General features: G+C 48.5%; 1 protein-coding gene across 1 annotated transcript in view; it reads right to left on the reverse strand.

The window, feature by feature from the left end:
* The window catches only part of LOC118919519 (kinase suppressor of Ras 1), a 107,750-nt gene that overhangs the window by 46,710 nt on the left and 36,597 nt on the right, over positions 1-24,443 (reverse strand). The window contains 1 exon segment of the mRNA XM_057499493.1: positions 1,502-1,642. Coding sequence (XP_057355476.1) covers positions 1,502-1,642 — 141 coding nt within the window.

The raw sequence follows: 24,443 nt of genomic DNA on the forward strand, positions 1-24,443 counted from the left end.
GGCCGGAGCATGTAAGGTGCTGAGAGCTCCCCAGGGGGTCCCCCCTCCCACCGCCCCCAGCCCCGCCCCTCATGACAGGAACCTTTTATGTCCATGGACTTCCTGTCCAGCAGTCTCTCCTAAGAAAAATTCCTAAATATTCAAGTAGCTTCATAAATAATATTAACCATGATGCTATGTATAATAGCCGACTGGAATTAATCTCTGCCTGGGAAACTACACCACGTATACTCAATCAAACAATGTACAGCCACTTGAAAAAGAAAAAAAAAGGCTTTACTAATAGTGCAAATATAGGGAAAACATGATGGTCAGTACAGCAAATGAAAAAATATAAAATATACTTACATTTTAATTTTGGAGTAGCCACATTTTTAAAAGTAAGTGTATATCAAACTAATTTAAATAACATTTTATTTCATTGAATATATCCAAAGTAGTGTTATCTCAACATACACTAAACATAAAAGTGATTTTTATTTTACTTTGGTTTTTTTTTGTACCAAGTCTTCAGAATTCAGCACATATTTGAATTTATATCTTTGAAACTATAGCATATCTCAGTATGTACTTCCCACATTCCAAGTACCTAACAGTCAGCCATATCGACTAGTAACTACCTTACTAGATGACATAGGTCTAACCTATTAAAATTTTAAAGAAGACTTAAGTATTAGGTAAAAACAAAAGACTCAAAGGAAATATCAAAATATTAATGATCACAGATTTTCTCTGAGTGGTGGGAATATGTATGTGATTTTTTTCCTCCTCTTCTTTCCAAAAATCTCTCTCTCTATATATATATATATAGGTAGATAGATAGAGATAGATAAATATATAGTGAATCCATGTTACTTCCAAAACAATTGCAAGAGTCCCTTTTTAAATATTAGAATAGAAGGGATTTAAGAGATGTGACTAGGTGAGCCACACCTGCCCCTCACTGATTTATGCCCCATGAGGGCAATCCCGTAGCCTAACACCCGTACAGGGTGCACGCTCTGTGATGCTAGTTAGTTGGCTGGGTGGGTGGAAAGAGGGAAAAAAGGAGGGAAAAGTATATAATATCATAGCAGTTACAAGAGAAAACTAAACTCAGACCCTTGTTCCCAAATCCCAAAGCTATCACTAGCTGTATGACTTTAAACAAGTTATTTAACCACTCTGTGCTTCTATTTCCTCAAGCATAAAGAGTCAATAATAAGAGTAACTCCTTCCAGGGTTCGGTGAGAACTCAAGTATTTATCACAATGTCAGCTGCACAGCCAGTGTTTCCAGAAATGTTGGCTGTTGTCTTCAGGATTAGCCAATGAACAACTACTGTGTCCAGGCTGCCTGGTTCATAAGGCAATGGGACCAGGACACACTAAAGCCACCTTGGCCCTGGGTCCCTCCTGTGGCCATTGCCCTGCATCACCCCTCAGTCATCCACAGTGGAGCTGGGGTCTCTGTGTGGTCTCTTTCCTTGATCTCCCAACCTGGGTCTTCACAGCCCGTGTACCTGCACCACCTCTGGCCTCACGTTGAAGGTGTACAGCCAGTCGGTGAAGCGAGGGTAGCTGTTCAGCTCTGCAGTCCTCTCTCCAGGAGCCACGCTCAGTTTGCACTGCCGCTGCTTGCAAATATACCGGACCAGCTTCGCCTGTGGGGAGCCCAGAAAAGACTGTTCATTTGGGCCACGTGCACATGGTAGCCGCAAGCACACTGGATACAGGGGAGCTCTGGCAAATGTGAGTAATCTGATAAGGACAGATTCCCCTTTGCTTCAAACAGCAGTGAGGCAGGAATGGGAAGGAGGAGGAGAGGAGAAGGGGCTGGGAAAGCCAGCGGGACACCTGGAGAACCACACACACCCACTACCTCACCCTCGGGTCATGATCCTCAGAGGCTAATGGGCAAGAAGAGAGAATGGGATACAACGTAAGAAGGGGGATCAGGTTGGAGGACATCAGTAAATGATGACATGGGAGACTAGGGGTTTGGGGAAGATGAGTAATCTTTCACTTAGGATGTTTCCAGTCTAGAATCAGACTCCCTGGGCCCTGTGACCTTGGACACACCTTCCCTATGTCCTTGGACAAATTACTTAACCTCCCCTGGCCCAGAAAAGCCTCAGTTTCCTCCTTCAGAGAATGGGGAGAATAATAGAACCTCCCCCTTGGTGATGCTGAGGAGAAATGAAGCACTCAGTGTGTGCCAGGCACACAGTGGGCACCTGGAGTACCACCCATGCCTCTCGGGCTGTGTAGCATACTGGCAAGGGGCCAGGACTTGGGTCCACCAATAGGCTTTCAGGACCCACACCCTGAAATGTATGCACATTTCAGACATGTGAGTCTGTGCATTTTCCAGGGGAAGGGTGTCCACAGCTTTCAAAAGACTTTCAAAAGCCTACGATTTCAAATAAAGTAAGTTTAAGTAAGGACAGCCTGGCTTAGGTCAGCTCAGTGATCTCTTTGACAAACACTGGGCTCCGGCCAGGTGTCCTGCATGATACCGAGGAATACGGGGGGCAAGGTGTGAAGGGAGGGCATAGCCTGGGGCTCAATAAAGAGAAGGCGGAGCTGACCCAAACAAATGGAAATGAGCACAGACCCTGAAGAGGACCAGGGAGCTGCCTGGCCTTGTTGCCACCCAATGACCCAGGGACCCTGTGAGAGCTGCCAGAACGTTGGTGAGACTCCTGTGGCCTCTTGCTGGTGAGCTTGCCCAGAAGGCGAGCACCACCTCCCAAGTCTCGCACAGGAACCCTGCCATTTGGAGTCATTTCTCTGCTACTTGGCTTGAGTTTTTGTTGTAGGTAATTTGTTCCTTTACCTTTCAGCTGTAAATATCTCAGTATATTTCTCTAAAAGGTGAAGACTCTTTTTGTTAGCACAGTCACAATACTAAAAAATAATAATTAATAATTTATATTTTCAACTATCTAGATAGGATGCCAATTTCCAAACAGGAGCTCTTGACCATTTTTGGACCATGGACCCCCTCCTGCAGTTGGGGAGGTCCATAATCCCTTTCTAAAAATAATGCTTTTAAAATGCATTTAACAAAGTGTTTAGGATTACAATTAAATTTACATCAATTATATTTAAATATAATTATCAAAATATTACTAAAACTGTGATCAAATACTAAAAGCTTCTTTAAGTAAGCTTTAATAACTAACCGTGGGTCTCATAACTATAACTCTGAAGTTGTGATAAGTATAAAGTGCTTTTTCAGAGATCGCCAGAACTGTAACATGATATGAAAACAGCTGCGATTTCTACTAGTGACCGAGTCACACATATCTGCTAAGATGACTGTTCCTTGTTGACTACATCCAAATAGGAAAACATACTAGACTTCAGTTAAGGTTAATGAAAATAAAGGTACAATTATTTTCCCAATTCAAGGACCCCCAGAATACAGACCCCAGGTAAAGAACCCTTGTGGCTAGAGGGATGTGAGGCGTGAAATGAGACCCATGATCACAACAAAACCATTGCTTCCCTGTGAACCTTTCTGAAATTTTCCCCAGAAACTTTGTCCCAGGCTCAAAATCTGCTAGACGCAGGGGCACTGGCCCTTTCCTGTGGCCCTGAGCTCTGTGAAGTCCTGCTATCTTCAGAGGGCTTCGTGGCAAGTAGGGACAATTGTTAGAGAGGGAATGCTCAGTTGGAATAAAAGTAATTCCCCTCAATTGTATGTTTTTGAGGTTTAGTGAAACCTAGGCAGAGGCAAACCCATGGCATCCCTGCACCGCATGCCCCTCGAATACCCAGGGCAGACATTGCTAATCAAACATTCTCTGCTGAGGCTTTACCCCTCTGAGCAGACATTGCTAATGGAACACTCTGCTGAGGCTGGCAACTCCATGTTGCTACACAAGAAGCATATCTGCTGTCCCACTACGGAACCTAACTCGTTCCTGGGGACACCTTTGGAGCATGAAGCTAACAAATGTGAAGACACGAGTGCCGCTTTTACCCTACAGAGCTAAGCAGAGGCACTCATGTCCTATGCCGGCCGATCCGTCCCTCTCAGTGCTCAGTGTGACCAGAGGGCAATTCCAAACTCAGGGCCCCAACCTTCTTTCCCAGACCCATCTCCACCCCATTCCACCCGTGGCCCACTCTGCCCTCCAGCACGCGCACACTCACCTAGGAGCTATTTCTCAAATGCTTCCAGTACTTTCTGACCTCTTGGGCCTCTACTCAAATTGTCTGCTCTGACCAGAAATCCCTCCCTCCTCCAGCCACAGTATCCTTGACCTGGCAAGACTTCCCAGGCCTAATTAGAATTCCCCATCTGCCCTTCAGAGTGTGCTATCTACGCCTCTATGGCAGCCCCTATTACAGTGGGCCTCCTTGAACAGAATCTGGGTTCAAATGTAGGTTCTGCCATTTAACAGTTATGTGACTTTGGGGAAGTTTGCTAATTTTTTCTGAGTCTTGGTTCTCCCGTCTGTAACAGGAATGATGCTATCTGGCTAGTGGTCTGTTGAGAGGACTAAACTACACAGTATGGAAACCCCCCAAAAGGCTAGGTTAGTCCTTCCGTCACTATGTATCAGGCATTATTTATCAGACTGTCCACCTCACTCATGTCTGTGCCCACACGCCTATGACTGCACTTGGCACATTAGCATGTGCTCAAGGAAACACATGGGCCTCATCCCAACATTAAAACGTTTGTCACAACCAGGCCTTCCCTCCACTCCAAACTGCTTTCAGACTGCAGCTTCAAAGAGCAGACCAAAGGCAGGACAATAAATCAAGGAACTGCAAAGTCAACACCATTCGTTTCCACATGAACTAAAGAAGTCGGGGCAGCTGGCAAACAGCAGCATCAGTGAACCGCCCATCTCCGGCACGATGCCAGACCTCTGGGAGACGATTAACAACGTCCCTTCTCTGGAGGACTTTCTCTAGCTCACCCCTTCCAACATGTCCAGCCCTTTCCAGCCTCCATGCCCTCAGCCCTCTGCCAAGAAGGCTCTTCCCAGTGACCCCTCAGCCTCCCCAACTCAGCTTAGAAAGCTTCAGGAAGCTTCCCCCAAGCCTGCTCCTCAGCCCCCTGCCCTTCCCCTCCTGCAGAACACCCATCGTGGTTCTGGTTTTTCCTTGTCTGCTTCCAGCTTTAGGCTGCAATCTCTGTGAAGCCAGGTCTGTGTCTGGCCACTGCTAGATGCCTAGGAACCAGGAGCGCCTGGTACATAGTCTGCTACTGTAAAACCTTAATTGAATGAGTGAACAAATGAACAAGATACATTTTAGCTCCGATGGCACATATTTACCAAAATGACAGTGGAAAACAAATGCCAATTAGGCAAGTGATAGCTCAAGAGCCCTAGGATCTCAAAAACTAGGGAAAGGTCCCCAGAAGAGGAGTGAATAGGTTCTTTTTTTAAAGGCTGTCAGAGACCCCCCCACTAGGCAGCACAGAGCCGGCCCGTGGGTAGGACTGGGCAGAACTTGAAGTGATTGCTCACTTGCCCCAGTAACGGGCCATAAGCGAGGCAGCTGAGCCGGGACAGGCAAAGAGGCAGACAAGCAGCAAGCATGCTGTGACCCAGTTGCCAGCAGGTCTGGTGTCCTATCTCCTGGAGCTCTTAAAGAAGAAATTATACCTGCAGATTCAGGTTCTGCTGCAGCTGCAGAGCTGTCCACATTCACGCAGGATGCAGGTGGCTGGTGCGCAGCAGCCCCCATCCAAGCAAACTTCTCACTTTCCTGAGAGTCAGTCAGTCACAGATGCACCCAAGGGCTACTTTCCCAGACAAACCACAGCAGGACCTGCCAGCCCAGCCCCAGGGGACGACAAGGGGGCCTTTCATGAGTAGTATCATTTTTTATTAACCACAAAACCGCCAGATATAAAATTTCCAGAATAGAAAAACACCTGGGGGTTCAGTTTTTCACCTGGCCCAACAGCAGGAAGGAAAGAATCATTAGTATTTTGGCAGCAGGGGAGGACCCCAGGGTGAAACTAAGTCTCCGCACCCACCCCAGTATTCTTCTGCTCCATGAATATGTGCCCGACCCCAACCCTCATGCTCTGCCTGCTTTATAGAAAACCCAGTCAGCCCCCAGAGAGGTGGTTATCACAGACACACAGTACACAGCAGGTGCTTCCTAAGTATTCTTGGCTGGAAGATCTAGGCTTTGGCCCCAGCTTTGACATTTAAGATCAAGGATCTTGGTGAAATTCCTCTTAGTTCAGCTTTAAGCTCACCATAAAAAGGATATCATTTTATGGAAGTTGGGGCCACTATATGCAAAACTGCTTGAAAGAGGGGGTAATGTACAGGTCCTGCCATGTTACTGTTGGTTACCACAACCATATCCAGGAGGCAGCACGGCTCTGTGGGGAAGTCTGCCCCTCAAGACAGCGGACCTGGCCTCAAAGCCCCTCGTCAACACACTGCCTCCGTGGGTGAAAGCAGATTTAACCTTTGGCCTCAGTTTCCCCACCTGTAAAATGGGGTTGATCTACCTCAAAGGGCTGTTGTGAAGATTTACATGAGGACATATGGATGTAAACTTTTCAGCAAAATGCTTGCAACAAGGGGAAACAACATGTCCAGTGGTGGCTGTAGTGGGGGGTGTCCTTGCCCAGCTGTCTTCAGGTTCTGTGACAATCTCCTTGGGCAACAGGGAAGATGTGGGTAAGATCAGGTCCATTTCAGAGCTGGGCTACAGAGGACCCCCAAAGCTGGTGTAGGCCTTCAGGAAAGTGCTGGTGGAACTCACAGTCAGGGACGTCTATTTTAAAGGCAAGAGGGCCTAGGCCCAGCTCACAGGTGGACTCTGGGGAACCTGAGTCCTCCATTTCCTCAGAGTGCTCACGCCCCCACCGTCAGCACCTGAGGACACGGCTGGAGTGTGCCTGCACCCCTAACCTGGCACCCCGATCAACCTCGTGTAACCTGCCACCTTAGCTGCTCCAGTGGGACTGACATAGGCCTCCCAGGCTGCTCTGGGCATCACATCTATGGAGGCCCGTCAGACATCCCTGAAGAACAGACACCTGTCAGAGCTCCTGAAGTACATGCCGTTGAAAGAGAGAAACTTCCACAGGGACAGGAAGCAGCTCCAAGAACTGCAAAGGGCACAGGACCCCAAGAGGCCTGCACCTCTGCTCTGCCGAAAGCTCCTAAGTGCTGGGACCGCAGCCTCCCAGGGAAGGCCCTTTCCACTGGGCCCAAACCTGCCTCCTGGTAGCTGGCACCCGCGGATCCCAGGTTCACCGATGAGTGAATCACATTGTCACAGGCAACCTGCAGGCCAGGCTGATCTGGGACGCTGGCTTCTTGGAGGCTATAGAAACCTTGGAGGCTATATAGACATGCCTTGGAGGCAGCCACAGTGGTACTGCAGCTGGAGCTGCCCTGCCTCTGGGAGAGGGAGAGGGAGAGGGAAAGGGGGAGGGGGAAGAGGAGAGGGAGAGAGGGGGAAGAAAAAGGGGGGAGGGGCAGACATGCAGGCTGAAACAGTTGCCCTGGCAGAAACCTGCTGTTCCACAGAGCTGCCTCCAGCCATTGTGCTGGACAGGCCAGGCGGTGCAGTGGTGATGGCTGGGCAAACATCCCACCCAGCACCTGCTCCAACGGGTCGGGGTCCGCGCCGACCACTTGTTACCCGTTGCACCACCGCCAGCAGGAGCCAGGGCTTCATGGCCAGGCCGTCCTGCTCAGCCTGTAAGCCCAACCTTGACGAGGAAGAATATAAAGGCTTTTGGCTGGTGCCACTTGGATTACTCCTTACCCAGGCTTTTGTACCTTTGTAAATACATCTTTCTGGAAAACTGACTTTGGCAACAAAGTCAGCTGCACCCTAAAACTGCAGTGTCTGTCGGGAAAATCCCCTTCTGTGGGAGGCCCCCAGATCCAGGCTGTGGAAGTGGCCGGATGCCAAGACACTTGTCACCCTAAGTCTGACCGGACGTTGGCACTGCAGGACCCTGAGCAGAATGCTGCCCCTGTCCCTATCCCATGTGTTCACATCTCAAGCAGGGCAGGCAGTTCTGTCTATGGGGTAGATGTCACAGATGTTGAATTATAAAGACAGTTAATCTCAGGTACAGGTAGAGATGGACACCAGATTCCCATGTACAGCAGTAGACTCTCAATTATGGATATCATGTCAATACTCAGTTATCAACCCTAGCAGTAATAATGATTTCCATGACATAGTACCTTATCATCTTCTTTCCCTGGATTTTCAATGAAAATCCAGGAGAAAGGAATTGCAGTAGATCCCTGACAGTACAAGAGTGATGTCCCAACCTTCCCACAACCCCAAAGCTAGCCAGGTCCCTAAGCATATCATTCTTCCCACAAAACACAGTTGTGTACAAATGAAAATGTCACAATTCCTTCCAGACTCTTGATGGGAAGTACTGTGCACTCAACAGCAAGTGGAGAAAAACAGAGCTGTGTTGAGACACCAGTGCTGGGCAGCCTGCTTGGCTCACTCAGTGGCTAAGGGACACCCACCCACCCTACAGCCATGTGCAATTCTGAGTCAGGCCCAAGCACAATGACAAGTAGAGCTCATTGCTCAGGGTCACTCACAAATAGTCAAATCCCATGGGCTAAGTCATGACACTTAAAGTGTATTTATTATTCCCATTTTACAGGTGAGGAAACTGAGGCACCAAGAACCTTGTAACTTTCTCAAATCTTGAAAGGACTCAGACCTTAACCCAGCACTCTGTTTTTATGTACCATACCACCCCCAAATAATGACTCCTGCTATCCACCCCCTACAAAGCCTATCTAAGCTATCCTGACCAACACAAGCAGGGTGGCAGTGAGCAGGGTTTACCTCTCTTGCAGCTTGAGGCTGAAAATCCAGCAGTGCCCAGACTGTTCCAGGCAGCAAATGCTCTGAATAAAAGCCACAGGCTGCCCCACACTCTCCAAATGTGTCCAGTCACACAATAGGCCACTGCTGCTGGTCCTGATTTGCTGTACCCTGTCCTCTGGGCTATACCCAACCCCTGGCTCCAAACCAGCTCTGGGTGCATTGAAACTAGTCACCACTCTGCCTGGTACCTGGGTCCACCACTTCCCAAGAGACCCCAGAGTGCTTTGCAGAGAAAAGTGAGGTGCCTGGATGGCCACTCCACACACCCATTCTCCTCCCCTCGGCTCACTCAGTCCTCCAGCCAGCAGACAGTTTGGGGTCCTGCCTTCAGCTCTCCAAACACCTAGGAGGCCCTAACTCCTACCTCCCAGCTAGGCAGCACTGTACTCTTAAGAGGACATCCACAGCAGGCATTGCTAGTGACAGGTCCCTATCCACCTCGCCACAAACTTCAGGAAGTCACCAAAGTCCTCGTGACTTACTCCAGCCTTCCCTAGGTGCCCCTGAGGCTGCCGCGTCGGCTCCAGCGCCACGGCTCTGCCCAGGGGTCAGGGCTGTCCCTGCCACTTCTCCTGCCTCCTCCCTAAAGCTGGAGTTCGCTTCTGGGGACCTCCTGCCAGTGCAGCCAGTGAAGCAGTCTGCTCTGGCTGCCATGCCAGTGTGTTACAAAATGATTTCTGAGAATGTAAAGAGGCCCCTGGAGGTTGTGACGCAGCTGACAGTCCCCCACACAGGCGCGGGCCGACCACAGCACTTGGCTCCAAGATGCCAGCCTTGGTCCCTGGCCCCAGCACTCCGCACCTCATGGAGCCAAGGGTACCCAGCAGGGCTGCCCTTAGAGGGCAAGGGGTAGACAAGCAACAGCACCAGGGGAGGCGGGGTGAGGAGAGGAGAAAGTGACCTCCATCCTCGAGCCAGGCATTTCTCAACCAGCCACCCTTTGCCGACTCTGCCCAGAGCCCGTGCTCTCCCGGGGAAGCTGCCAGATGTGCGCACTTGTGCAGAGACCATCTCCCCGCCAAGCCTTCCACCAGCAACCCTGCCCTGACGTCAAACTCGGAGTTGGGGAACTTCAAACACAAACAAACAAGTCTGCCCGACCACAAGTGGAGCCGTTCCCAAGGAGGCCAGGGGAGAGCGGCCAGGGCTGGGAACTCAGGGCTTCCTGCCCTTCCGTGGCTCCCCTGGGGCTGCGGGCTCAGGGCTATGACAACAGGCAGCAGAAGGGATGTTCAAACCCAGGCTGAGACAGCATTGGCTCAGTCTTTGGCCTCACAGATGGGGCCAGCACAGCAGTGCCTACAGGAGATCCTGCCCAGAAGCACTGACAAGTTAGTTAACTTCCTCTGTGCAATTAGCACCCCCATCAGATAACATCTCACATTCTAATGGTGCTGGGAAAGGAGAGAGTCATGTGGCTTAGAAGCACTTACAAAGCTTCCTGGGAAAGACAGAGCTTGAGCTGGGCCAGAATGGATGGCCAAGAACCCGAGTTTTCTCAGCAACACCTGCTACCCTATCTCAGGCTCCACTGAGGCCATGAGACTCAACAGGAAAGATTTTCAAGAGGAAGGCATTTCCCTGACCTAAATATCCTAAGACAGCTCCCACCTAAGAAGACCAGGGTGCGTCAAACAAAGATGCTCTTCTGGAAGCAATCTTTACCTTGAAAAGCTGGTGAATAAACTGTCTCGTGGCTGCCCTTCTAGTGGTGCTTCATGCCTCAATTCCATTATGAGCCCCCAACACTCCGTGTGTATTTTAGAACCAGCAGTTCTTGGGGGCTGTGAGGATAAAGTGGACTAGGCACAGGGACGTGGCTATAAGCAACCCAGTCTGTAAGCTTGAGGAGTTCACACAGTGTGGGCGACAGATGTGTCCCCAGATGGACCCTACCAGGGAACTGTGGGAGGCAAAGAAAAGCAGTAGGTATGCCCACCCTCAGCATCCCAGACGCAGCCCCAGTGCCCAGGGTTTCTGCTGGAACATTGAGAGTACAGCAGATGTCAGGAGCCACAGGTGTAGTGTCACCCACAAACCAGACGTCCCAGTCAAACACTTAACTCTGCATGCCTGTCTGAAGTCTGCCAGGCCCAGGGAGCAGAGCTTAGCCCCCAGTCCCTTGTCCACAAGAGGTAATCCCAGAGAAGTTCTGAGACTATGCATTAGAAGGGACCTGTGTGTGAATTACGATGCGGAAGCCTAGGAAAAAAGGCAGAGGGTGTGCCCAACAGCCAAGGAGGACTCCTGTCCATGGGCCCCTACCCCTTACTTGCCCTGAAGACCTGGTCCCCTGGAAACCACTAGAAGGGAGGGATGGGGGCAGGTAAGGCACTGTGAACTCTGATCTGAAAGCATCTGCTATTAGTAGGAGATTGTGCCAAATGCTCAGGAGAGAAAAAGCCTTCCTTTCCCGGAACATGATGGTTTGCCCAGCAGCTCAGGCCATCACTGAAAAAGGGAAAGGGCTGTGCAGGGGCACACTCAAGGGCAGGTGAGTGCACCAGGTACCAGGGTCAACTAACGCGATGACGAGCTTCCCTGGATGATCATGGGCACTGTGTTTGGTGCTGCATTACCTACCTAATATCCATTCCTGACTTCTTCCTTGCTCACAGGCCAATTTTGTTTTGGCCAGCACTGGTCTGGGGTCAGAGGCTCCCTACCCCAATTTCACAGCACAGTAACACAAGCCCCAGCTTCAGAGATTCCCACGTAATTGACCTGGGATAGGGTCCCAGCATGGTTCCCTTGATGGTCCAGTCCCCACTTTCAGCCTTGCTTGAAGCTAGCTATGTGTGACAGTTCTGGCCAATAACGCAAGGACGCATCCACTGAACTGCTGGGAAGGTGTTTGCTGTCCTTACTGGTGGGACAGTCTCTGAGGCTGCCCACCACTCCTCTTCCCACTCTGAAGATTAGAACTGCCCGGAGTGGTCCAGAGAACCAGAGACACCAGCACTGTTTGGCTACTGAACCAACATGTGAGCCACCTAACTCTAAAATGCTCATTGTGGGAGAAACACAATGGACTATTTGTTGAAGTCACATTTTCTGTTACTTGCAACCAAAAGCAGTCCTTTCTGCTGACATTTATTAAGCCCGATGCTATTGCAAACCTCTTTCTAAGGCTATCATTTCTAAGGCTAGAGCTTCCTGTTGGCTTCCAGACAGTGTGCAAAAGGAAAAAGAAGGTATCCCTTCATTCTTCTTGGGACCACATGCCATCCAAAAGCATTCCTCTAAAAGCCTATCCAAATTTCAAAGAGCCACTTTTTATGAAATCCACTTTATCAATTTTTATTTTTTGGTTTGTTCTTTTTCTTTCCTAAGAAATGTTTGCCAAGCCCACATTTCCAAAGATGTTCTCCTATGTTCTATAAGTTTTATAGTCTTCTCTTTTTTGTATAGGTCATTCGATTCACTTTGAAGCAATTTTTGTATTCCAGGACTATTTTTAACCACAACTGTACAGTGATTTTTTTTTTAACTGGATATTCCTATGTGCCAGGCATTGTGTTCTGCATTGTTTTGGGTACTGTCTCAGCTAATACCCACATTAATCTGTGAATGGTATTATCATAGGGCCTTCTGGGCCATCCAGCCCACAACAGCTGATGCCACATGAAACATGCCACTTCAGTGCCACAACAGAGGTCTGTGTACTTGCTGCGGGATCCCAAGGAGACTAAGTCTAACCAGGCAGTGGGGTGGCTGAGACCCCAGGAAGGCGTCAAAGAGAAGGTGACCCCTAAAATGAGCTCAACAGGTTGACACAAATGATGACACAAAATGAGGACACAAGGTATGGCACATAGAGAGTAAGGGGCAGGGAGGGCACTCCTGGAAGTCAGGCACGAGCAAAGACCAGAGTCACAAACGAACATTTTTTTTTTAAAGGATATAGCAAGTAGCTGGCAGCTAGAGGGGAATGGGGAAAGGATGGAGAGCAAAGTCAGCCAGCGGGCACTGCCAGCTCATGCAGGTCCTGGGAGGCCACACTAAACCGTTTGCACTCAATCTTGCAGGCGCAGGGAGGGAAGCAAAGGAAGAAACGTAATCAGATTTGCATTTTTGACAATCATCACTCTGGAAACCATGTGGAGGACAGACTGAAGTGGGTGTGGAGAAACCAGAGACAGGAAAATCAATTAAGAAACCACCGCAATTTAGCAAATGATGAGAACAAAAGGTGATTTAGTGGCAATGTGGGTGGAAAGGAAGGAGCAGATTCTAGAGATGTTTTATTGGCATTTATACTATGAAGACCAGACTTCCCTGCTGGCTTGTCCAGGGAATTTCTGGCATACCAGCACCCTGGAATGCAGGAAGCTGAAGGGCTGAGTTTCTCCTACAGATGAGCCAACAGAGCCGAGAGCTCCATCTGTTTCACTTACTGTGACCCGGCACTTCACGCAGGAGGGGGCCTGTACCTGGCAGAAGCCTTTGGCTGAAGGTCCAACTTGGCAAGGGTATTTCAGCCCACAAACAGCTCCCAGCCCAGGTGTCTCCCCGCTCCTGAGCTCTGCCCCTTCCCTATCCTCCCAGACAGAGGGGAAACCTGCATTTACCAATAACAGAAGTCCCAGCTCCCACTTTTCCTGGCAGCCCCCAAAGGTGGTCAGACGGGCTGGAGAGAGGCAGCATTTGCCAGAGTGGCCAGACCCCAGAGGTGATTTCTCCAGCCAGCCATGGGCTACTCATTCTGTTCTCACATGTGCAGGCAGCATGCTACCCCATAAAGGAGAGTTGGCCCAGGCTTTCTGGGTAGAGAGAGAGGGCTCCCCCTATCTTAATCAGAAAGTTCACAGGGATTAGAGTCAGACTCAAGTTCAAACTGACCCCTACTTCCTCCCAGCTATGGGAATGTGGGCAATTGACAGCGCCTGTGGGCAATGTCTCTGAGCCTTTATTTCCTCTGTTGTAAATGAGGGGGGAAAGATCAGCCTCAAAAAATCACTCTGAAGGCAAAATGATACAATGCATGTGTCCTATCTCCCTTCTCTGCAGCCTTAATTGTGGAAATAGGCCAGGCTTTGACAGCTGATGGGGAGACTGGGGCAGCAGGGTGCAGAAGACCTCATAAGGCAAGTGCCCGAATGCAGGTGTCGATTATTAAGCTGCTGGTGCATCTGCAGGCTCCCCATAGAACAAGAATGAGCAGCTATAGAAACAAAGAGCTCTGAGCACAAGATGTTCTCCTCGTACCCCAACCCTGGAGCAGACAGCATGACTTTAAGTTAGTAGCTTAAAACTAACCATTCCTGAAGCATTGAGTCCCATTGGGGTCACACCTAGTTGGAGACCCCTTGATGCCTCTTAGGCAAGGGAGGGTGCGGGACAGCTTGAAGAAGACATCCACACATCCTTTCATAAGGGATCTTGCAGGCCATTCTATTACCTACGACTTTCTTCATTATAAAGTCAAAGCTCTCTTCTTAAGGGATTATTTTATCTGGACAGAGGAAGGTAAGGAAATAGGGGGTTTAAGATGGAATTGCAGTGGGGTTCAGGTGACATCAGCTCTGGGAGACAGAAGGAGTGGGACCATCCTAATAAACAATGGCCAAAGGCTACAGGATTTTTCTCCCTGAGCCCCATGCACCCCAGTTGACACAGCTGTAATTGGGCTTACATCACCAACACTATCATCAGTGGAGAGTAAGAAAGGGCTCAGAGAACAGAGTATCTGTTGAGCTGTCCCAGGAATGCCAGCCAGATGTATGGTGAGGGGAAGTCAGGGGCTTGGGCCTAGAGTCCAAAAGATGTGGGTTCAAATCCCAACTGTACTGCTGTTCAGTCCCCTCAACTTGGGTTAAGTTAATCTCTCTCAGTTTCCCTACCTGTAAAGTGGGGGAATAATAATACGTCCTTAATGGGAGGGAGATATAAAGCACTTAGCACTAGGCCTGATGGATGATTAACCCTCATCGACAGCCATCTTTATCATGAGAATTCCAGTATCTTGCTATCTTTGAAAGCAGTTAAATTCTCATGTGCTTTTTGCTTTAAGATTCTTAACCATGTTACTGAATGAGTCCATTTACATGGCAAATCCCAAGCTACTCTCGTGTGTTCCTTGAAAGGGGGTAAATGCAGACGAGGTCAGGGAAGGCTGGAGCACACTCATGGCCGAGGGCGGCCTTCCTGACCCCTGCTTTCATTCCTGGGAGGTCACGAGGGCAACACACAAGCCCACCTGTGCTATGTGAACCCCTGCCTGTGGGCTGAGCAGAAGAGCCAGGTGCGCTAGGACAGCTATTAAGATGCAGGCAAGCTGAGGAAGCAAGCAGAGGGGCAGGCATGGCAACCACCAGCCTAGGCACACGGCTGTACTGTGACAGGGGTTTGACACATCTCAAGGATACAAACAGGCAAGAATGCACACACCATACAAACCTGGCACCCTGGACAAGCTCCAGTGGAACAGAGAGAAGCCCCATTTCGAAATAAATGTAGCCAGTGGGCTGCCAGCCTCCCAAGAAGTCAACTAACCACCCCTTCGTGAAGAAATTAGATTATAGAATAATTAGATAGTAACCCTGACAAGGCATTTAGTACATGCCAGGCATTGCTTTAAGCACTTTAATCCCCATAACAAACCTGCCCTACACCACCCCCATTTTATAGAGAGGTAAACTGAGGCCAAGGAGCTGTCTCAAGTCACACAGCTAGTAAGTGGCAGAGCAAGGACTTAAACCCAGGCAATTTAACTGCTGAGTCCACACTCTAACCATAGGCTACATCACATTCCTGACTGACTGTGATGTTTGGATCACCTACTGCGAGCCAGTTCATGCTGGGCATCCTGGAATGAAGATCCTCCTTTATAAAGGAGGACCCAGAGGCTAAGGGAGCCAGCCCAGCGTCTGGTACGTGCTGGAGCCGACTTCAACACAGTGAGGCCTCATGATCCAGGCTGCCCCTCCCGACTTGGGGCACTGGGTTTGACCTTATAGTAGGCGACCCTGCCCTGAACTCTTCCCACTGTGCTCCACCAGTGGTGCAGATGCATCACTGACAGCACACGAACTCAGGGGAGGTTCCGCCATCTGGCCCAGAGGAGGCCAGAACCTTCTAGAAGGCCTGGAGGATCAGTAGAGGCTGGGAGAAAACCCAACAGCCTTGACCTCTTCCTCCACCCACAGTCATCTCCTCCTGGGCCCGCCATCCACACTACCCCTTCCCATCTGTCTGCAGGAAGGTCTAGAGCAAGAGCCTACTGCTGGGCCCCAATCATAAGGGCTCTGCATATTTAGCCTTCTGATGTAACTCAAGGTAGAGACACACACACAGGCTCTTGCATAAGACCTGATTTCCTTCACACACAGACCTCAGGCAAGTGGTGACTCTGCAGGCCGGGGTACCCTGTGGCCAGACAGAGCAGAGGCACTGGTGGCCACACCTCAGGCCTGCTCGACCGCACATGACGACACACATGTCACATTGCTGAGGTGGCTGGTTCTCCCAGAGCCTGTTCCCAGGTGATGCAGATACTTTACTTCACTCTCCAGGTATAGGAGAGCTCACCAATGTAGGGAAAAACCTGGGTAAATCCTAACAGTCTCTAGGTCTCCTGCCTGCCAGTCTTTGCAGTCACCTGGACTGAGGATCAGGCTGACCAGGAAGGGCTACTGGCAGGACTGGACACTTCTTGCAATATCTGAAGTACCTTTACACCACAAAATCCTCGAATGTTCTAAAATGAGGAGGGCCTTAAGGTCATCTCACATATACAATAAATAACAGATGAGGAAACTGAAGCCCAGGGCAGGACAGTGACTTAGTCAAAGAAACACAGAAAGTCAAAATGCAGCGCCAGGACGGAACCCTAGTCTCCTGGCTCCTGCCCAGTGTCCTTCCCCCCATGCTGGATGGCAGAAGGCCTGGTTCAACCTGCTGCAAGGGCAAGAAGCTTAGCTGGGCCTCTGGTTCCTTATTTTTATTTAGCAAATCATGGACTACTTAAAGAAGTTTATAAGTGCTAACTCATTTCATTGGAGAAGGTAAGTATTATTATCATATCTGCGTGGGGGTGAAAGTAAGACACAGAGATTATTAAGTAACTGTCAAGAGCAGGCTGTGAACCCAAGTGGTGTTCCTCCAAGTCCAAGCCCTGGACTGTTGGGCCATGCTGCCTTCATAACTGCAGCCCCTCAGGGGGACAGTTGGGTAGACGAGCTCCGCGGCATGCCCTGAGCAGCTCTTTAGAGGAGTGGGACTGCAGACAACTCCAGGACTGCTCCCGTCCCTGCAGCCCCCATAGGGCTCGTTCAGGGGATGCAGGGAGCAGATTGCCATGCAGGATCTGAGTCCGGACCCAGCCTGCAAGGGGACCCAGGTGCTCACCATAAACTCCTATGGGGACCTGGGAAATGTGACGAGAGCGTACTGTTGGGGAGAAGAGCTTCGCCAGGTCCCTGACCTGTGGCCCCTCCAGAAGCTCTGCACGCCTCCCCTGCAGGCTCTGCAGCTCTGGACCTGAGAGGAGAGGAGGGGCCGGCTGTGCAGCGCCCAGGCCTTCACCCACAGGCATGATTCTGCACTCTGGTGTGGCTTCCTCGAGGCTCAAGCACTTGAGTTTTCGTCCTGAAAAAGGAAGCCATTTCTCAATATGTTGCTACACATGGATACTGAGAAACCTAAACCAAGAGGCAAACGAGGCACTTGCCGCAGCGGGAGGAGGGAGGGGGGGCTCGTATGGGTCAGTCGACCTGGGTGTGCAGCTGAAGAAATGTCAAGGGGATACTGAGCATGACCGTGACCATCCTGGTTCACAAGAGTGACACAGTGGGAACAGCCCACAGCCCAACAACAGCAGCAAGGCTGAGTGGGTTACGGTCAAACGACGTGAAGTATTACAAAACCATGGAGCGAGTTTACGAAAACATGGGAAGTTTCTTGTGTTCTACTGAGTGACAAAGGCAGACAAAAGAACCATGGGATAAACAGCTACAACTATGTGGGGGAAAAACTCAAAACACTTTTGCCTAGAGAATGCAAGGAGAACAGAAATGTCAGCCGCAAGTGAACTGAGTTTGAGTGGGAAAGCTCTAGATAATCATTTTCTTCCTCCTACTTTTCTGTTTTCCAAATGTTCTATAATCACCACGTACGGATTTTATAAGGCAATTACTGATAATAATATATTTTAAGTTGTCAAAGGAGGAAAATGGAGGGTGGTGGTGATTCTCTTCCAGCAAGAGGAGAAAAGTCTGGGTAGGTAGCCAACGATCCATGTCGTATTTGAAGTGGTTTGCTTAGGGCCACCATGCCCAGCCTTCCCACAAAGGGTGGCATGGCCGGTTACTTCACCTGCCCTGCTGGGTCTCAGATGGAGCAACCCTCTCTGATTCAGAGGGAAAAGAGGAGGAAAGGGAGAACACAACTTGGTAAGCTGGCATGAGATTCATTTTGCCAAATTAAAAAAAATTTAAGAACAGTGTGTGTCTGTCCATCTATCCATCCACCATCCATCCATCCAAGAATATCAAGTACCTAACTAATTACCAGCACTGCGCTAGGCCATTTCTCACCTTAAAGACTAAATTCTAGCAGGGGCCAAAGACGCCAAGTTACAATGCAAAGGAATATTTTACAAGTTGTTCTCCTACAAAAGCTGCTATGAGAAGTCAGGGGTGAAAATAAAAATAACTTCCAGCCTCAGAGAAATGACAAGTAGCAGGAAAGGGACTGTGGAAAAAGTGGGCTTTGACCTGGGTCTTGAAGCACAAGTAGGAGCCCATGAAAGGGTTAAGAAAATAGGCCAGGGAAATACACTTATCTCAGAGGAAAGCTACAGACACAAGCAATCAAAACAAACCTCTCTACCATAATACTCAAGGAAATGCAAAATGAAAACAAATGGTGTTTTGGCAGTGCTAGGAGAGTCCCTAGTGTGCACTGCTGTGAGAGCACTGAGAGGTGCAGCCTTCCTGGAGGGCAGTCGAGAAACAGCACAGTAGCAGAGACAAGAGGGGACATGCTTTGAGCCAGTCATTCCACTTCTAGGAATTTATCCTACAGAAAGAATCAAGCATTGAGCATAAGGCTATTCACAGAAGTGTAACTTCAAATAGACAATCATGGGGAAGTGGGTGACTACATTCTGGTGTGTTTCTATAGCAGAAAGTTATACAGCAACCAAAAAAAAAATCCCCACTTGCAAAGACTATTTAATGACATGAGCAATGCCCTTGATAGAGTAAGTTAACAACTCAAGAAAACTACATATACAATATCATCCTAGTTTATCCTTCAAAAATTTTTTCTTCTTCAGCTTTATTGAGGTCAATTTCTATTTTATAGCAAACTACATATAACAAAGTTTAAACACTAGAAATATAGGACCTTATTTTGATGTTTTTACTTTTTTGTATTTTCTACAAAGAACACGTGGTCTTTTAGAATCACAAAATATTATTATTCAAAATGAAAGAATTATAGGTGGGATTTCAACGGGAGGATAAGGGGGCACTGCAGACTTAGAAAATAGCATAAGTCAGAAGCAGAGAGGTATAGATCTGTCTGTGGAGGAGAGATGAACTTTAAAGTCGGAGCTGGGCTCAAATCCTGGATCCATTATTTTCTAGCTATGTGACCTTAATAAATTACTGACCCACTCTCGAGCTTCAGTTTCCTTCAAAGACTAACTGCCTTAACTACTACGGAGCACCTACTTGATACACTGGCCCCCCCATTAACTCTCTCTCAGAAGTAAACAAAGTTAGAGCCCTTTCTACTGACCAAGGAAACAAAATCCATTCTGCACACACACAGGCGAGGTAGGAACACTCATTTATAAGATACACCATCCATGTAAGAAAAGCATGTGGTGCAAATTAAAACCACAATGGGATATCACCTCACACCAGTTAGGATGGCCAACATCCAGAAGACAAATGCTGGGGAGGATGTAGAGAAAGGGGAACCCTCCTACACTGCTGGTGGGAATGTAAATTAGTTCAGCAATTGTGGAAAGCAATATGGAGGTTCCTCAAAAAACTAAAAATAGAAATACCATTCCACTCTTAGGAATTTACCTAAAGAAAACAAGATCCCTGATTCAAAAAGACATATGCACCCCTATGTTTACTGCAGCAGTATTTACAATAGCCACGATACGGAAGAAACCTAAGTGTCCATCAGTAGATGAATGGAAAAAGAAGATGTGGTACATATACACAATGGAATATTATTCAGCCATAAGAAGAAAGCAAATCCTACCATTTGCAACAACATGGATGGAGCCAGAGGGTATTGTGTTCATTGAAATAAGCAGGCAGAGAAAGACAAATACTAAATAATTTCACTCATTTGTGGAGTATAACAACAAAGCAAAACTGAAGGAACAGAACAGCAGCAGACTCACAGACTCCAAGAAGGGACTAGCGGTTACCAAAGGGAAGGGAGGAAGAAGGGGATTAAGGAGCATTATAATTGCACACACAATGTAGGTAGGTCATAGGGAAGGCAGTACAGCATGGAGAAGATAAGTAATGACTCTATAGCATCTCACTATGCTGATGGACAGTGACTGCAATGGGGTGGGTGGGGGACTTGATAATATGGGTGAATGTTGAAATCACAATGTTGCTCATGTGAAACCTTCATAAGAGTGTATATCAATGATACCTTAATTAAAAAAAAAACCCAAAACTTAAAAATGAAAAGAATTTGGGGAAAATAAATAATAAAGGTAGTGTACAATGCATCCCAATTTCAGAAATATTCAACTACAAAGATATCTGCCTAAAAATCAATAGAATATGAAAATTTCTCTTCTAAAGATGGTGATTACCAACAGGAAGCATTTGGTCATAGCCCAAGACATTAATGCTGTTCTCTTGCTTCTTTTATGGTCTGATTTGTGTCCAAAATGAGGAAATAGACAAGAAGTCAGGCTCAGTTCCTAAGCAGACCTGATTGCCATAGGGTAAGTCCCCACCCTCTTCAGCCACAGCTCTGGATTGGAGAGCTCTGCTCTCAGCCTGCCTGGACCCGGCCTAATACTGTTCCAGTCTGACACTTAGGGAGAGAATTCAGGCAAAATTCTGAACCAAAAGTCTTTCCAGCTCACCTGGGGTGTCCTTGGCCCCAACCAGCCCAACCTCTTTCAGATGAGGAAGGCACCCTAAAAGCCTTGAGAGTAAGCAGCTGCACCTGGAAAAGCTTACTGCTGGGTAAGTCCTTTTCCCACCTTCTGTCTCCTCCTGTTCAGGCCCAAAGGCTTGGGACATTCTCTCAGCTGTTCACTTCTTTACTTCTTCCCCCATCTGCCTCAGTCTCTCTGATTCACTTAAACTGCCCACACAGGTGGCCCCAGCAGCCTCAGTCTTCGTACTTGTGTGCTCACCCTGCTGACCTCACTAGGGCATCTGGCACAGGGAGCCTCTCCTCCTCCCAGACATACCTGCCCCTGGCTTCCTAGCTGTCCTACCTCTCTGACAGCTCAGCAGCCTTCCTCCCAAGTGGCACCACATATATACTGATGCCTCCCTAACCATAAACTTGCAAGTTCCAGGCCCAGTTCCCAAACAGACAGTCTGCCAGCATGGCCCAGAGGCACCTCCAACTCCACAGGTCTGAGCCACCCTCATGTTCTCTTGCCTCTCATCATCTACTGCCTCCCATCTCCCATTCTCCATTCTTCCTAAAGAATGCTGATGTTTAGCTGGGCCATTCCCATCCTCCCTTGTAGCTAGCTGTAGCTGTATGACGAACATCTGGCCAACGACATGTAAATGCAAGCGTCATGTGGTAATTTCAAAAAGAATATTTAAAGAACACATCCTTCCCCTCCAGGCCTCCATCCATCCTACTGCCTGGAGTTGATGTGATAGCTGGAGCTGTAGTAGCTATCTTGGACATGAGGACAAAGAATCACAGAGCAGTAAGCTAGAAGGCATTTGCCTTCTTTATGACTTTGTGGATCCACTATGCAAACCCCAAGCTACCTACCTCCAGACTTCTTTTATGTAAGAAAAAGTAACTTGTTTGAGTCACTTGTTTTACTTTGCTGATGTTGTGAATGAAGCTGAACTTAATTTTAACTAATACTCCACCCACAGCAGTCTCCTCTTGTGCTTCTTGTCTTGATCAAGAATATCAACATTCATATCTGGGGGCCCCTTTTCATTTTCCAGTTTTCCCCATTAGATTATAAGCAACTAAATGACAGGAACACGTACCTCATTTTTAAAAATAAAATACTTCACACATCCAAAAAAAAAAGAGAGAGCAATAAAACATTTGTCACCAGATTTAACAAATACTAAAATTATCACATTTGCTTCAGACATTTGTAAGATGAAATATGATAAATAAGTTTAAAGTTCCCTTTAAACTCCTCCCAGAGCCTTCTGCTTCCCCTCCCTCCTCACAAGCAGCCACTATGGTGAAGCTGGGGGTACCATTCCTGTCTAGGATTTTATACTTTTGCTACATTGCTTTGATTGTTTTAATTTACACAAATGGTTATCATTACTACACATATTCTGTAACGTTTCTACTATTCTTTTTCTTAAATGTAGTGGGGCTGATTCATGTATGGTACATTTAACCTCTGAATAGCTCTACATTATGTCAATATACCACCACTTACCAATATCTTTCCCTCTGAGAGGCATTTAGGTTGCTCCCAGCTTTTCATAATAAAAAATGCTATAATGCATATCCCTGTCTATTTCTCTTTTGAGCACCTGCAGAGTAGCTTTTCTAGGACAGACACCAGAAGTGAAATTTCTGGCTGTTGGGCATGTGTACCCTCAACTTTACCACATAGAGTCAACTTCCTCTTGAGAGTGGCTGTATCAACTTACACTGCCCCCAAGTCCTGTGAGAGAGGGGCCTTTCCCCCTGCCACGCCATATTCATTTCTGAACCACCAGTTCCTACCTGGCATGAAGGTGGCAGGAAACATTCCCATTCCCAGTCCCTTATTCATGTCTCCCTCCCTCCTCCTTAATACTCTGAATTAGCCACAGCAGAAATACAGGAATACCCTCAGCCCGAGTGCCTTCTCCCAGCTGTACTGAGGATGGGCCACCCTATAAAAAGCAATCTAGCTGGGCGGCCAACATTCACGTGATGGCATGCGTTATTCTCCCTGTATCACATGCCCCTGCAAGACTGAGACAGACCTTTCTCCCTTGTAGCATTTGAAGGAAAAAAAAAAAAGTCCTTTGCATCTACCCCCCACCAAATTGTTTCATATCAGGCCCACTCCCCCCAGCCCTCCCCAAATACCAACGTGAAGACAGAAGAGAACCATTTAGAAGTACCTGAGCCACCTCAAGCCCTCCCTCTTTGCTCCTGAGTTCTCCAGCTGCTGCAAAGGAACACCTCATCTCAGGTGGTGGCTTCTGAATATCTCCTGATAAAGTCCCAGCAGAAAAAGGGGCCAAGTTGTTTATTTCCAGACACAAACCCGGCTGTGACATGTACACAGGATCTGCCTAATGCGAAAGGGAGCCGGGCGATAGGGCTTGGGGGAGGCGGAACCGGGGCTGCACGGGAGGAGCTGCGGTTGTTTATTTTCGGTAAGCCAGACTTCCCAGGATCAAGTACACAGTCCCTTTCCAGTCTTGTTTTTCCTGACTCCACCTGGCTGTGCGTTTTTCATCTGGACTTGCCTCAAATGCAGAAAGGTAGTTGCCTTGGCCCACTTAACCCAGGGGCTCAGAAGAGCAACAAAACCCTCCTGGACAGGTATTCACCCTCCCATTCCGCATTCACTGAATGCCTGCTCTGTCCAGGCACCGGTTTACATGGCTGGCTATAACACAGAACCTGTCCCAGGAAGCTCACAGCCTAGAAAATAAATAATCATGATATACGTGAAAAGACTCGATGGTAAATAAAGTGCAAGATAAAGGGAGCACGGAGAATGGAAAGATTAAACACTAGCTGGGAGCTTCTGGCAAGCCCTCCTGGACGAGGTGACGCTAAGCTCGGTCTCCCCACCACACATCATCAACATCCTAATCCCAACCAACGGCCTTCCTTTCCCACAACCATGAACACGAGGACTGACAAGGCAGCAGTCCGCGTCTGGGGGAAACCTTGGGTTGCACCACGGGGGACCAGGTCCTAACCCGATCTGCCTCTTCCAGAGCAGCCTCGGCCAACTCACTGTCCTTCTGTGGGTACACCCAACAGTGGGACATGTGACTCAGAACAGTCCCCTGGGCTCTGGTATTCTAACCGGCAGTCCTCACCCACACTCTGGGTTGGAGTCACTGGGAGGGAGTACAGGAACAGAGGTGCCCAGGACCCTCCCCAGAGATACCAAGTCAATAGGGCTGGGGCTGTGCACCCAACATCAGTATGTTTTAAAGGCATCCCAAGTGATGTGAAGTGCAGGCAGGCTTAAGAACCACCGACATCAAGTGTTCAGGGTGGTGGCAGCCCCCAGTGCTTGAGGGCTGGAAATCCCATTTCACAGACTGACTCAGAACTTGCCCAAGTCAGGAGCAGATGGAAGCCAAACAGCCCGAGCACCTCTTCTCTTCTCTTCTCTTCTCTTCTCACAGGGATGTAATGATTCAACGCCAAATTCTCTAGCCCACTTGGGAGGACAGGCACATGGAG

The sequence above is a fragment of the Manis pentadactyla genome, chromosome 4 (genome assembly GCF_030020395.1).
Source record: "Manis pentadactyla isolate mManPen7 chromosome 4, mManPen7.hap1, whole genome shotgun sequence".
NCBI classification, from domain to species: Eukaryota; Metazoa; Chordata; class Mammalia; order Pholidota; family Manidae; genus Manis; species Manis pentadactyla.